Here is a 12,418-nt window from a genome sequence, read left to right on the forward strand (position 1 = left end):
AAATGCGATGCTCAGTTAAGAACCAACACTGTGCTTGAAGTAAAGCATCACAAAAGCACAAAAAGTACCGCGACATCGGAATCCCACTTAACCTAGAATGGAGCCGTCTCATATCAGTTTCTGGTGCAGTGAGTATCCACTTGTATCCAATTTCATATCGAGCCGTGTAGCACTATCTGAAGCAACTGCGATGCGCCAAGCATTGAACAGTAGTTGGTCAGTGCAAGCTATTTGCACTGACATGAAACCATGTGCACAATGAAACTACATCCATATCAATGTATGCCCAGAAATTTCTGATGTCTTTCGATTAAAAGACCAAAGTGAATGAGAAATGAAAGATATGTAATAAGCTAGAAGACATATCACTGCCCCCATTAAACAGCAACACGCGCATCAGATTACTGAGCAGGAGGAAATTGACCAACACAAATCATAAGTAGCGTTTGGAACAAACCTGAGCGACAACCCAGAACAGTCAATAATTCAAAGTGTCGGTATCATACCGAATGACTGAAGCAAGTACCCCACTTTACATATTTGAAAAAGGTGACGGTCTTGTGTCTCCAATGAACTGTAAGAACTTAACGTCAGCCTCCAAAAACCGAATACAGGCAATACCAATTGCGCTGACACCTGTAGTTCGATAAAAAAAGAAAATAGAAAAGAGATTGCATTAGGAGAAGCTAACGCCTCTCGCGAGGTCCTCATGAGCAAAATTCTATGAGCAGAATGTGCTCTAAGACGTTAAGAGACTCGATCACTGGGCTTCTTGAGTGAGAAGTTCGATGAACGCCTTCGCGTGCGGAAACTTCGCCAACAGCTCTGACCGAGTTCCCAGTTCAAAATCCTGATACTCAAAACCAGGGGCAACTGTACATCCCACTAAAGAGTAGTGCTTGTCAGGGTTCCTTAAGGCAGATTTCACTACAGGCTTCCCAGCGTTAGGAATGCAGTGAATGTCCTTAGTAGGATAGGCTCCAAACCACACGTTTGGCTTCTGTACGTACATCACCTTTTGCCCAGCCCCAAGATCTTGACCCAACACTGTGTGCGTCTCAGTTCCATCGTCATCTATCGAGTAGACCTGTACAACATAGTCCAGCACAATGTGATGCCCAACAACTTAAGGTGTCTGGACAGCTGCCTCGAAGGCACACAGAAGGGAAGATAAAGAAGAGATTAAAAAAAACAAGTACTTCAAAATGGTCAGCAAGGCACCCAACGTACGTTTCATTCGTGTGCAGCTGCAGATAATAGCAAAACGCAGAGAACAGAAACGGTGCATCGATAATCGCTACTGAAGATCTAGAAGGCACGCGCAAGTTTGTCGAGATAATGAAAAGCACGTTAGATGTCCAGGTGGAATTTCTATACCGTCAACGGCTCGCCGGCGTAAAAGTGCCACACTTCTGAAGAGGGAATGCGGTGCAAATTTGAAACATTCCCTGAGGGCATTAAAAAATAAATGGCTGTGCTCACAGGGCGCCCAACCTTGACTGCCAGAAATAACCAAAAGTATGTCAGTGTCAGTTAACCAATCAGTACTATCACAAGACCTTCAGCCCATATAACAACGAAAAAAACATCTACGCACAAAACACCGAGTCACACATCACGGCTCCTCGATTAGGTCTCCAGGAGCATGTGACACAGCGAAGCCCAAAACACAGTCCCAGCACAGCGGTTGCAAAGCAAGACAGACCCAAGAAAATCTAAACATCGAAGTACTAAAGTTTTGTCACAGCAAAAATCATCCACATACACAAGCAAGAGACACACAAACACAACATGAATCTAATCAGTGTAAACTCTCACATACAAGAATCTGGAAGGGAGCTTTCGTCGAGAAAAATGTCGGAATCTCGGAACGACTCAACAAAAAATCCGCCCTCCGGATGTGGCTGAAGGTGCAGCAGCTCACGAATCTCCTGGGATGTAGTCATAGCGAGGGAAACGGAGGCAATGGAGCAAACGAAGACTAGAAACAACAACGATGCAGCAGACAAACCAGAAAACATACTAACAACCCCAACAGAGGGAAGAAGCAACAACAATATCTGTAAGACCGGGATGGGAATTGTTAGCCATGGCCAACTCTACATACCACTAAATTCCATACAGAGTAGGAGGGAGACAGGATCATATCCAGAAACACCAGGTTGATATCACCATCGCAAAATCCTTGTGAGCTTCCCATCCCCCCCCCCCCCCCCGGTCCCTTCCGAGCCGTCTGGTCCTCTAGGGCTGACGTCACTTGGCAGATTTGCATCATCCACTCCTCTTTTACACGTGGAAAACTCACTTCCACGTCACACCATGCTACCCTCGCGGTAGGGTTTTGTCGCATCGTTGACGCGAGGAGGATGTATGAATATCATTCATGTTCTGCTTTTTCGTGGGTGCCCTGTGCTCGTGCCCATGTCTCTTTTATATCAGCTCCAGCTCTTGTGTTCCTGTTGACCAGTTCTTATCCTTGCACGTTTTATTGTGCTTTGCGATTTTGTAAAAGGTTTCTTTTTCTGTTATCTTTTTATCTTTTTGTTGGGAAAACCCCATTGTGTTATACTTTGGTTGTATATGATGTTTAAATATAATTACATGAAGATGTAGAATCAGGTTGCTTGCATTAGTGTACAGAGTGAGTTGTCAACAATGAATATAATATATTATCTTTTTTCTTTTCTAAACAGAACATAAAGTAAACTATTAACATTATCAAATGAAGTCATTTTTAAACAAAACTAATTATATTATGGCAAAAACATTTAAGAGAATGTTAAATAGACCCATCTTTTTACTAAATATACATTTTCTTGATGAAGGATATGTTAATCATGATGAAAGTGGTTGATTTTTACTGGTTATAGATCCAATTGTGGAGAAATGAATCTAAAGGTCATTTTTTTGTTCATGATGGTTAGGATAGGTGGGTAAATTTAATAAAATTTTGAATCTGTTAAATATTCTTCAATAATTATTGCAATTTTTGAGCATTATGGTTTACTGATTTTTATATAAATAACATATTATAATCATAGCTCATAAATAAACTTAATAGAAAAGAATCCTTTAATTAATAATTTACTATTTGTATCTTTTTATAACTAAATAAAATTATTTTTTTAGTCATTGAATTAAAATTTTTTTTTTTTTTTGAACATAAGATTGTATAAAAGAAACACATTGAATGCATAGTTGTTAAACTGAGACTTCTTGTACTAAACAAAAAATCAATTGATTTTTTTTAATAAATGTCACTTTTACATAAGATTTAATATAATAATTATTCTAAAGATCAAAATATAATGCTTCTTTCATGTTTTTTTTTGTAGAAAATTATAATACCACTTAAAATAAATGCTTATGATATCAATGACAAGGAATGCACATACTTCATAGATCAAAACCACTATATACTAAAATCAATGTATACATATCAAAAAATAAGAGAGTGGCTTAGCAAAAGTATAATTGTCTCAATCAATTTAAGTGACTCTCATGGCCTATTGGATAAGGCATTTGACTCAATTGTCTAGCCTTTGAGCTCCATGAAAATCAAAGGCACAACCTAGCCAAAGATCCGAAATTCAAGGAATAGTGAGAAATATGATGTTTTGAATATTGAATAAAGATTTATGTATTGCGCTACTATTAGTGTCCTAAAGTGTCTCTTTTGCAGAACATTTTGCATCAAATAAGAATTGATTTAAAAGAAATAGATAGAAATTTATTACATTGTTTTTAGGTGTTACTCTCCATTGCCATCAATCCAAATCCATAAATTAGCACTTTGATGGCTTCAATCTTTCTCCATTTCTATAGTATTTTTTGATGTCGCATACCGCCTTGAGCTTTTATTACATTTTTGGGTCCATCCAATCTTCTATGTTTTGTAATTGAAGGAATTTTATATTGAACCAAAGTACTTTTTAGATGGATACCAACCACTACTACCACTAATTGTAATTGATGACCAACAAGAATATGAAGTAGAGAGCATTTTGGAGCATTGCTACTATTGTCATGGCATTGGATGTCTATAACTTTAATACAAAGTTCTTTGAAAAGGTTATCGCATTCACGATGCAATGTAGAAATCTGCACAAAATCTTATCCATTGCCAAGAGATAATTTCAAGATACCATGGAAAGCAAAATAAGGACGTTCCACATTAATAGAAGAGGATTAATTCTAATAAGGTATAGATAAGATAATTATATAGATAGTTAGAACTATAGAAGTTGTTAGAATTAGAGTTAGGTTAGTGGATCAAGTAAGATCCACATGGAATATTCTAAAAAGAATTTAAGGTGGTTATCTAGATGGAACTTATGACATAAAAACATTCTAAAAAATCTAGGGTGGTAAGATAAGATATAAATAAGATTGGCCAAGGTCTTTTGGAGCATGTAGTCAGATATGACTTCAGATCTTTTTTCTTAGTAAAGTTTGATTTTACATCCTTTTATTTAATTCAGTTTTGTTCTATTTCCATTTACTCAATTTTTCTTTCATGTCATACTCTCTTCAATTTCATTCAATTTTGTTTTGGTCTATTTTGTCCTATTTTGTGATGAGGTTTTATGTTGTTGTAGAATAAAAGGATCTTATATTTTTGAGATAGTCTAGTCTTATTTCATGCAACGTGGGAACTTGTACAAAACCTCATCCATTGCCAAGAGACAATTTGGAAATATCATTAAGAACAAAACAAGGACGTTCCATATAAGTGGATGGAGATTAACTATAACATGATATAAATAAGATATTTTTATTATTGACACATAGGAATAGATAATTGGAATTATGCTTGAAAAATTATGGAAGTATTTAGAATTGAGGCTAGGTTAATAGACCATGTAGGATCCATTGTAGAACATTCTAGAAAGAGCTTAAGATGGTTATCTAGATAAGGCCAACTATAGAACTTTTTAGAGGGAATTTAGGACAATTATCTAAATAAGATCCATCATTTAAAAATATTTTAGAAAGTCCAAGGTAGTAGAATAAAGTATAAATAGGACTAGCCAAGGCTTTTTGGACAATTGATCAAATATGATTTTGGACCTTCTAATTTAGTAAAGTTTAACTTTTCATCTTTTTGTTTAATTTTTTTTTCTATTTCTATTTGTGCAATTTTGTCTTTTGTGACCCATTCTATTTAATTTTGTTAAATTTTATTCTAGTCCATTTTGTCATATTTTATAATAAGATTTTATGTGGCTTTGGATTAGAAGAGTCTTAGACTCTTAAGATAAATTGGTCTTGTTTTAAATAACGTAGATAGAAAAATCTTAAGTTGCCTCTATAGAAGCAGACAACTACAAGTCAACTCAAAACCTATAGAGCCATGAGACAACATTCACAAGAAGAAATCTTTAGAATTTGGATGGCTAACGATAGATATTACTTTAGACATGGTATCAATCATTCCTAATTACAACAAGACACATCAATAAATACTTTGTGATCCAAGACATTAGATCTTATAAATCTAAAATTCATTTCAAATCATGCCACAAAGTGGCATACATAGTTTATATCAATACAAAGACCACAATCATCAAGTAAACATCATAATCATTATGTACATGTTACATATCAAATCTATAATTAAATAACAAATTTTTTTTCTTTTATATAATTTTTAATACAAAGACCTTTTACATAGCTTTGTAAACCAATTGAAACATAGTATTTGACCATCTTATCATTTGACCACCAATCACATGCCATGTGCTAATGCATACAATGTAACACGCTCTTTTTTGGCATTTTTTTAAAAACCTTGGTGGAGATTTCAAAGAAGCATGGTGATTCCATAATCCTTACATTCCAAGTTTAAAACCTTGATTTAATAGTAAGGATTTAGTTACTCATAATATATGTTTGATTAAATTCTTATCACTGACTTAGTCAATTCAATAAAATTCTATCTACAAATGTTAAAATGAGAATGGTTGTTTAACTCAAGGCTACACAAAAAATAAAAATAAAAAAATTATATTTGGCATATATTAGAAAAGAAGGAATATTTTCAATCAAAATGGAAATTCATATTTTTTTATACTTTAAAAAAGATAGAATAGGATCCACTTTAAGCACTAAGAAACAAATTCAAAATCTCAACTATTATATTTTATTCACATTTTACATGCCATTTATACTATAATCTTTACATTACATTATGTTCTTCTTTTTGAAAATTCAAAATAAATATGCAAAGAAGGATTTTATTTATACTTGAATGTCACTCATAGATGATTATGTATAAGATGACATTCATCTATATACATAAGGTTGCTCTATCAAATACGAAAAATTCAATTGATTTTGATATTCTAAAAATATAGATAAAGTTACTACTAAAATATTTACTATAGTCAAGTTTTATTTACTTATTGTTATGTTTTTGTAGTGTCTCATACAATAATTGATTAAAAATTCTCAAATCTATTTTAAAGATGTATTCTTTAGCTTTGTATTGTGGATATATATAATTGTATTTTAAAAATGATATTTCTAAATTATTTCTTGACTTCTTCTATTTATAATTATAATATTTTATTAATTCTATAAGTATTCTTAAGAATATCCATACTTCTCATGATAATAGTTTAAAAAAATTGATTGTGTGGACTTTCTATTAAAACTATTTTTAATAGTATATGATTTTTAAAAAATATATATTTATTTAGTAATGTCAAAAAATCACTTACATGTATTTTATGTTGATTCTTCTCTAAGACTCTTAACAAGTCTTATTTTAGCTTTTTTCAGATATTTTTATGTATATAAATTTTAACTTTGTTTATGTTATTTTTCTATTCAAGATCTTTATTTTTTTAATTTTTTTTTATGGCACTAAGGTATGAATAATTTAGACAAATGATTTTTTTTTAATGATATTTTTGTTTTTTAGGTAATAGATTAAAGTATTTTACATAGGTTATCATGTTATACATGAAATAAAAATATAAGTTTATGAGACCAATACCCAATAGTTTGTAAATTAAATTGACATATAATATGTAATCAAATACTATTCCTACAGCAAATAATAATACTGTCAACCTATAATACAAATCTTTACAATTTATTACTATCTAATTCTTCATAAAATCAAATACTTCAAATATCAACTTCTGAGATTGAGAATGCACAAACACCAAAACCACAAATACAAATAAACGACTGGAGCAACTAGAAGTTGTACAGTTCATTCGAACACCACACAGTAGACCAAAACAAGCCACTGATACGAAACAGGTTTCATGTGGTGTGCTTGATATTCCCTTTTACTTCTACAGAGCACTGCAATGCTATCTTCATTACAAAGCCAACAGCATAAGAAAATTTCAGTTATGAGGTGAAATGCAGCTTTTTAAAAGTTTTCAGGAATCAGGGGCAGAACAAATCTGAAGCACAACAACATGAGATTGCTGTTTCGTTCCGGAGCGTGGGGGAGTCCTGTTTGCGGTGTATCAATCATCGGTCACTGTGTGAAATCCCATTTCCGAGGTCCACAAATCAGTAGCGACTTTCGACCAGAACTGATTCGTGGTGATCCGGGATCCGGAGCTGATGACGGTCACTCGTTCGTCATAGCAGCTGAATCGACCTGCAACTGATTGAATGGGTAGAAATAATCGTCGTGGGAGTCATTAAGCCGCACTGATGTTGCGATGTCATTTAGGAAGTTCAGGTTGGATGTCTTGCAGGTAACTGATGGCGGATTGTGTCCATTAGGGTACTGTAGTATTGCTGGAGTGGGGGTGCGGAGGATCGATCAGAGAGCGGGTCTTGGATATTGTGCGTAGTTTGCTGATTTCGATCAGCTGGGGGCTTTCTTGCAAGAGTTGCACAGTGCCAGTTGCAGCTGCAAGGGAGACTCGCCGTTTCCCATGAGGTCGTGACTATCGAGGCCCACACTTTCCGTCTGCAGATCACAACCGAAGCTCATCAGGGTTGTTTGTGGCACCAGACTTTGACCTCAACTTGCTCAAGGACATGCTAACATCCATTCTGCACTCTATGTGTTAGGTAACACCTGAATGAGATAGTTGAGCTGCTGGTTTTCCACAATGAGGTCATGACAGCGTTGTCGGAGAACTTCACAATTAGTTTCCGTTCGTTTGGCTTTCCCTCTTGCTCTGCGGTTTTGAAACCACACCTCCACTTGCCGTGGTTGAATTCCCAGCTCCGTCGCCAATGCGGCCTTCTGATGAGCGTTTGGCCGTTGCAGTCTCGCGAAAGCATCTTCGAGATGTCTCAACTGCGCCATGGTAAATCTTAGCTTCTGATTTGCCCCTGAAATCATAATCGAAAGTTGCAAAGAAGTATCAAAAGGTGCTTAAACAGTGCCACCAACCATCGATCTTCGGAAGTGATTCGAAATAAGGTAACCAACCATCCTTTAGAATTCTTGCAAAGCTGGGACAGACATGCGAATCCACCTTCATCATCATCGTATTCAGGGCTATTATCACTCAATCCACCAGGAAACACTGTCTTGAGGATGAGTCGTTGGTCAAGGTGAAGGTATTGGCGGGACCTTTGCGAAGAGTCATCACACTCACAATTGCCATTGCTTCCGGCGGAGAAGTCCTGCAAAGAAAAGTTAGATTACAGTTAAAGGTATCCTTTTTCAAACCAGTCGATTCAAATTCTGGTATCCTTATATGAACATAAAGAAGCTGCGAGATATAGTACAAGATATGTTTCGAGCAAAAGCCGGATGAATCAAGCCCAAACCCAGGCTGACGTTCATGCAACGAGGTTCAATGCAGTTACAGATTTCATGCAAGGTTACGCGAACATAACAATGAGTAGGTTTGCATCCAAACCAGCTTATATTTCCGATTAATTTCCCACATAGAATCTGATGCATCATCACTTTTCCAGTACTCACCGTATCGTTTTCGCGTCCAGGCAGCAATAGCTTGGTATAGTAATGATAATTTGAACCCATTCAAAATGCACGGCAAAGTCTTCGTTACCTTACAAACAACCATCCAAAACCTATTTATTTCATGTGAACGCCATGTGGAAAACAACTGCTTACATCTTTAACTTCAAAGTCAGACAACTTCATTCACGTACGTTCTGAAATTCGACTCATTAGAAGGGGTACAGCTCAAGAAGAGTGTCTTATTACGAATTAAAGCTTACACTTGTCCAAACTGAGGACCTCACCAGCAGGAAACATTCTTGACTTCGTAGCCACTCGATGATGAAAACGTGACACTCCTACAAGTACACTATCCCAGTTAAAGTTTCAGCTACACCCTTTAGGATTCATCTTGTGCTTGTTGGAAGCTTGTGCGCCGAAGTTATCCCCGTCACCTATCGGTGTACTAGATATTATGTTTATTCCTCACCTACACAAGTGCGATCACTGATTCAAGGTATCCATGACAACTGTAGTTTGGGCTGCCTGGCTAGAAGTATTTTCACTAAAGAAACTTGAAAAGCACTCTTCGATCGCCCTCGAAACCAAAGTAGAGGTATTAAAGTTCTTTGGCGATAAGTCAGCTTGTACTTGAACGCTGAGGTATATGCAAAGGACCGTAATACCTTGAGGCGATTGAGTAGCTAGAGTACTGGATTGCGCAACGGTTGGAACTAGGACTCTAAGTAAGAATTTGTCTAAAATGTCGATTTTGGAGTCCAGGAAACTGTCCTGAATGAGGAAAACTTCACTCGTTCGTTCCGTTTGCACCTGACCTCTATCTTCCAGTAACAATGGTTGTCACAGTCTTTCCAAGGTCGGGCATGATGGACACACACATTTAGCTTCGAGGACGAGATGGGGAGTTACTTACATGAATCTGATGCTTCGGCCGTGCAGGATGTTGCAGTGTCTAGGAAGCTACGGACATGTGAAGGTCAGAGGAGCCGGATGAGGTTGCGAGCTAGAGAGGTAGAGAGACAACTCTTAGGGATGACAACGCCCTGAGATTCTTCACAACATAAGGCTCATCTATTCTATGTAGGGTTCGGCAATGAATTTGATGGAGACGACAAAAGTGGGGCAGATACGCCAACCTAGAAGAGTGGTGAATATTTATGATTACGTCAGGTCCAGACTATCTCGTCAGAAGTTTCTAAAGAGACAGTAGTCCTCGAAAAGAAAACAAACAGTATGCAACGTCTCGGGTTTCCAGCGGTCCGACAGCTTACTCAGAGTTGAAATGCGCCGGTGATATCCAATCTTTTCAAGCAAGCCAAGGATCTGAAAAGCCCCTGTGTATGGTGAAAGGATGGATAATTGATGTATTGCAGAAATAATTGTTTCCAAGCTAGTGATAGTTGACAAGGTACTTGAGCGCAATGATAGCAACCGAATGTCCTCGCGGCCAAGGTTGATGGTGCTGGTCCACAGTCTGGTTATCATGAAAAACCAGTGAGCATATTTCCGTATGAGGCAAAGCACTCCCGACAACAGGAATGTTGGAGGGACTGGTCAGGATTAAAGATTCAGCAATTGGCAGCCCAGCACGAGACGACCTAGTTCTTGATAGAGCTCTGAGAGCACCACACGAAGTCCGTGATAATGACATCATGAGAAGCCGGCAATCCTTCTGCTAGTTTCACATTCGTTGTTAACAATAAGCCAATAATTCTGCTTCTTCTCCAAAAAGCTCTTCGAAAGCAAGCTGAAAGCATATTAAACGGCGTTCTATGTTGTGATTCGAATCAGAAGCACGACAATAACTCGACGGCAACAACTTCAGCACTGATCAAAGAAAGCTGGGTGGTGCCCAAACTCAACCAAACTGCCCACCGCTTTGTGCAAAATGGCTTTGTAGGGGAAATTGAGGTTATTTCAATTTATAATAGACTCTGCAGGGGAAACTGAGTCTCCCTCATACGTGTCACTCAGTTTGATGCTGGATCATTGACATTCAGAGAAGTTGAACGAACGACGTTGCAGGGCTGATCGATCTCAGATCTTGCTTGGACCAAGGCTCAGCAAGGATGCCTGCAGCCAAAACCAAGCTGCAGTGAAGCTAAGAAAGGGGAGAGGGGGAGGGTAGAGATAGCCAAAATTTGAAGAAACTGCAGTTCAGAGCTGTTTCAACTGAAGAGAGGGCAGGTCGGTGGTTCATCAAGGCACAAACCTCGAGTATACGGTGTGCTGCACTGAGTGAATTATTCAAAGCACAAACAGCAGCAAGAGAGAATGCTACGTTCCCTTACTACTACGTACCAGTCAGTGCAGTGCTCTAGTTTGCAAGTACTGGGAGGAAAGAGCAGCGAGACAATGACAGCAGCAGCAGGGAGGGAGTCGTGGTGACGAGGATCTAGACGCGAGGTTTTCTCATCAGTTCGCGCCGTCACGGATTGGGATCATTTTTCTAGTGAAACCTGCAGTCACACACGAAGGAATGAGGGGAGGAGGAGAGAGAGGGGAAGTGGATGGAGAAGAGGGAGAGAGAGGGAACCCTCATCTCATGTGCAGGCAGGTGATGGTAGGGGGTGATGACAAGGGTGGGTTCAAAGCTTTTCCAGGAGGAGGAGGGGGACACACGAGTGAGTGAGCGAGCGAGCGAGAAAGAGGAGGAGGAGGAGCACAAGGATTACATTGAGACAGAGAGAAGGGGAGAGAAGGGGGGGGGGGGGATGTATGGTATGCTATGGTATGGTCTGTATTAGTGAATGAGCCAGTAAGTAAGTAAGCTAGTTAGAAACTAAGTCGATGAGTCTCACTCACGCACTCACGCACTCACACACTCACTCACTCATCATGCTCCGACTAATGAAGCCGAGGCCGGGCTGGGTGTCTGTGAGTGAGTGTCTGTGTTAGGACTGTGGCTGGGCTGTGTAGGAGGAGGGCTTTGTGGATGGATGAATGGATAGATAGATGGATGGCTCCTCCCAATTTGCAATGCCCCCCACCCCCAATATCCCGCTTTCTTTCTTTCCTTCTTTTTTTCTTTCGTTCTTTCTCACCATCACCACCACCCCTGTCCTTTCTCTTCTCTTCTCTGCCAGTACCCTTTCTCTCTATCTTTCTTTTCTTTCTGTATCAGCAAATGACATGCAATCAAGTCATGACTTGTAACCCATCCCCCCCCCTGCCACTGTAACTGTCCCTGGGTGCTCTCATGATAATGATCCATTTACACAGAGGTCCGTGGATGGATGGATGGATGGATGGTTGGATGGTTGGATTCGTTGATATCATGGGTGCGAACAGGCGAAGTCATTTGAGGAGAAGTTTGTTTCATATTTCTCAAGATAGTTATTAGTCTCTCCATCCATATGTCAAAAATTCATCCACGAGTCCATGTTACAAGTAAATATAAATAATAATGATATTGATAACTAATGTCTGGGCATATTTGCAAACACAAGATAACAAAGAAATATAATGGATAACTCCTGTTAATACTATGCCATCAAAGCTTAA

General features: G+C 38.1%; 2 protein-coding genes across 4 annotated transcripts; both read right to left on the reverse strand.

Moving 5' to 3' along the window:
• Positions 1-482: 482 nt before the first annotated feature.
• On the reverse strand, positions 483-2,127 carry LOC112286688 (uncharacterized). The gene is made up of 3 exons (XM_024528827.3): positions 1,823-2,127; positions 1,378-1,499; positions 483-1,087 (listed from the first exon to the last, which is right to left on the reverse strand). Exons 1-3 carry the CDS (start codon positions 2,019-2,021, stop codon positions 761-763), a joined length of 648 nt encoding a protein of 215 aa, XP_024384595.1. The 5' UTR covers positions 2,022-2,127; the 3' UTR covers positions 483-760.
• A 4,881-nt stretch (positions 2,128-7,008) lies between these two features.
• LOC112286531 (homeobox-leucine zipper protein HOX17) lies at positions 7,009-11,756 on the reverse strand. Of its 3 annotated transcripts, XM_024528481.3 has the most exons (6): positions 11,216-11,756; positions 9,828-10,987; positions 8,915-9,002; positions 8,460-8,610; positions 8,054-8,313; positions 7,009-7,942 (listed from the first exon to the last, which is right to left on the reverse strand). In XM_024528481.3, exons 3-6 carry the CDS (start codon positions 8,972-8,974, stop codon positions 7,838-7,840), a joined length of 576 nt encoding a protein of 191 aa, XP_024384249.1. In that variant the 5' UTR covers positions 8,975-9,002; positions 9,828-10,987; positions 11,216-11,756; the 3' UTR covers positions 7,009-7,837. The 3 variants fall into 3 exon arrangements, with proteins under 3 accessions (XP_024384249.1, XP_024384248.1, XP_024384250.1); XM_024528480.3 differs by having other exon boundaries at positions 9,828-11,756; XM_024528482.3 differs by lacking the exons at positions 9,828-10,987; positions 11,216-11,756 and adding an exon at positions 9,199-9,809.
• Positions 11,757-12,418: the final 662 nt, after the last annotated feature.

The sequence above is a fragment of the Physcomitrium patens genome, chromosome 9 (genome assembly GCF_059467195.1).
Source record: "Physcomitrium patens ecotype Gransden chromosome 9, ASM5946719v1, whole genome shotgun sequence".
NCBI lineage: Eukaryota > Viridiplantae > Streptophyta > Bryopsida > Funariales > Funariaceae > Physcomitrium > Physcomitrium patens.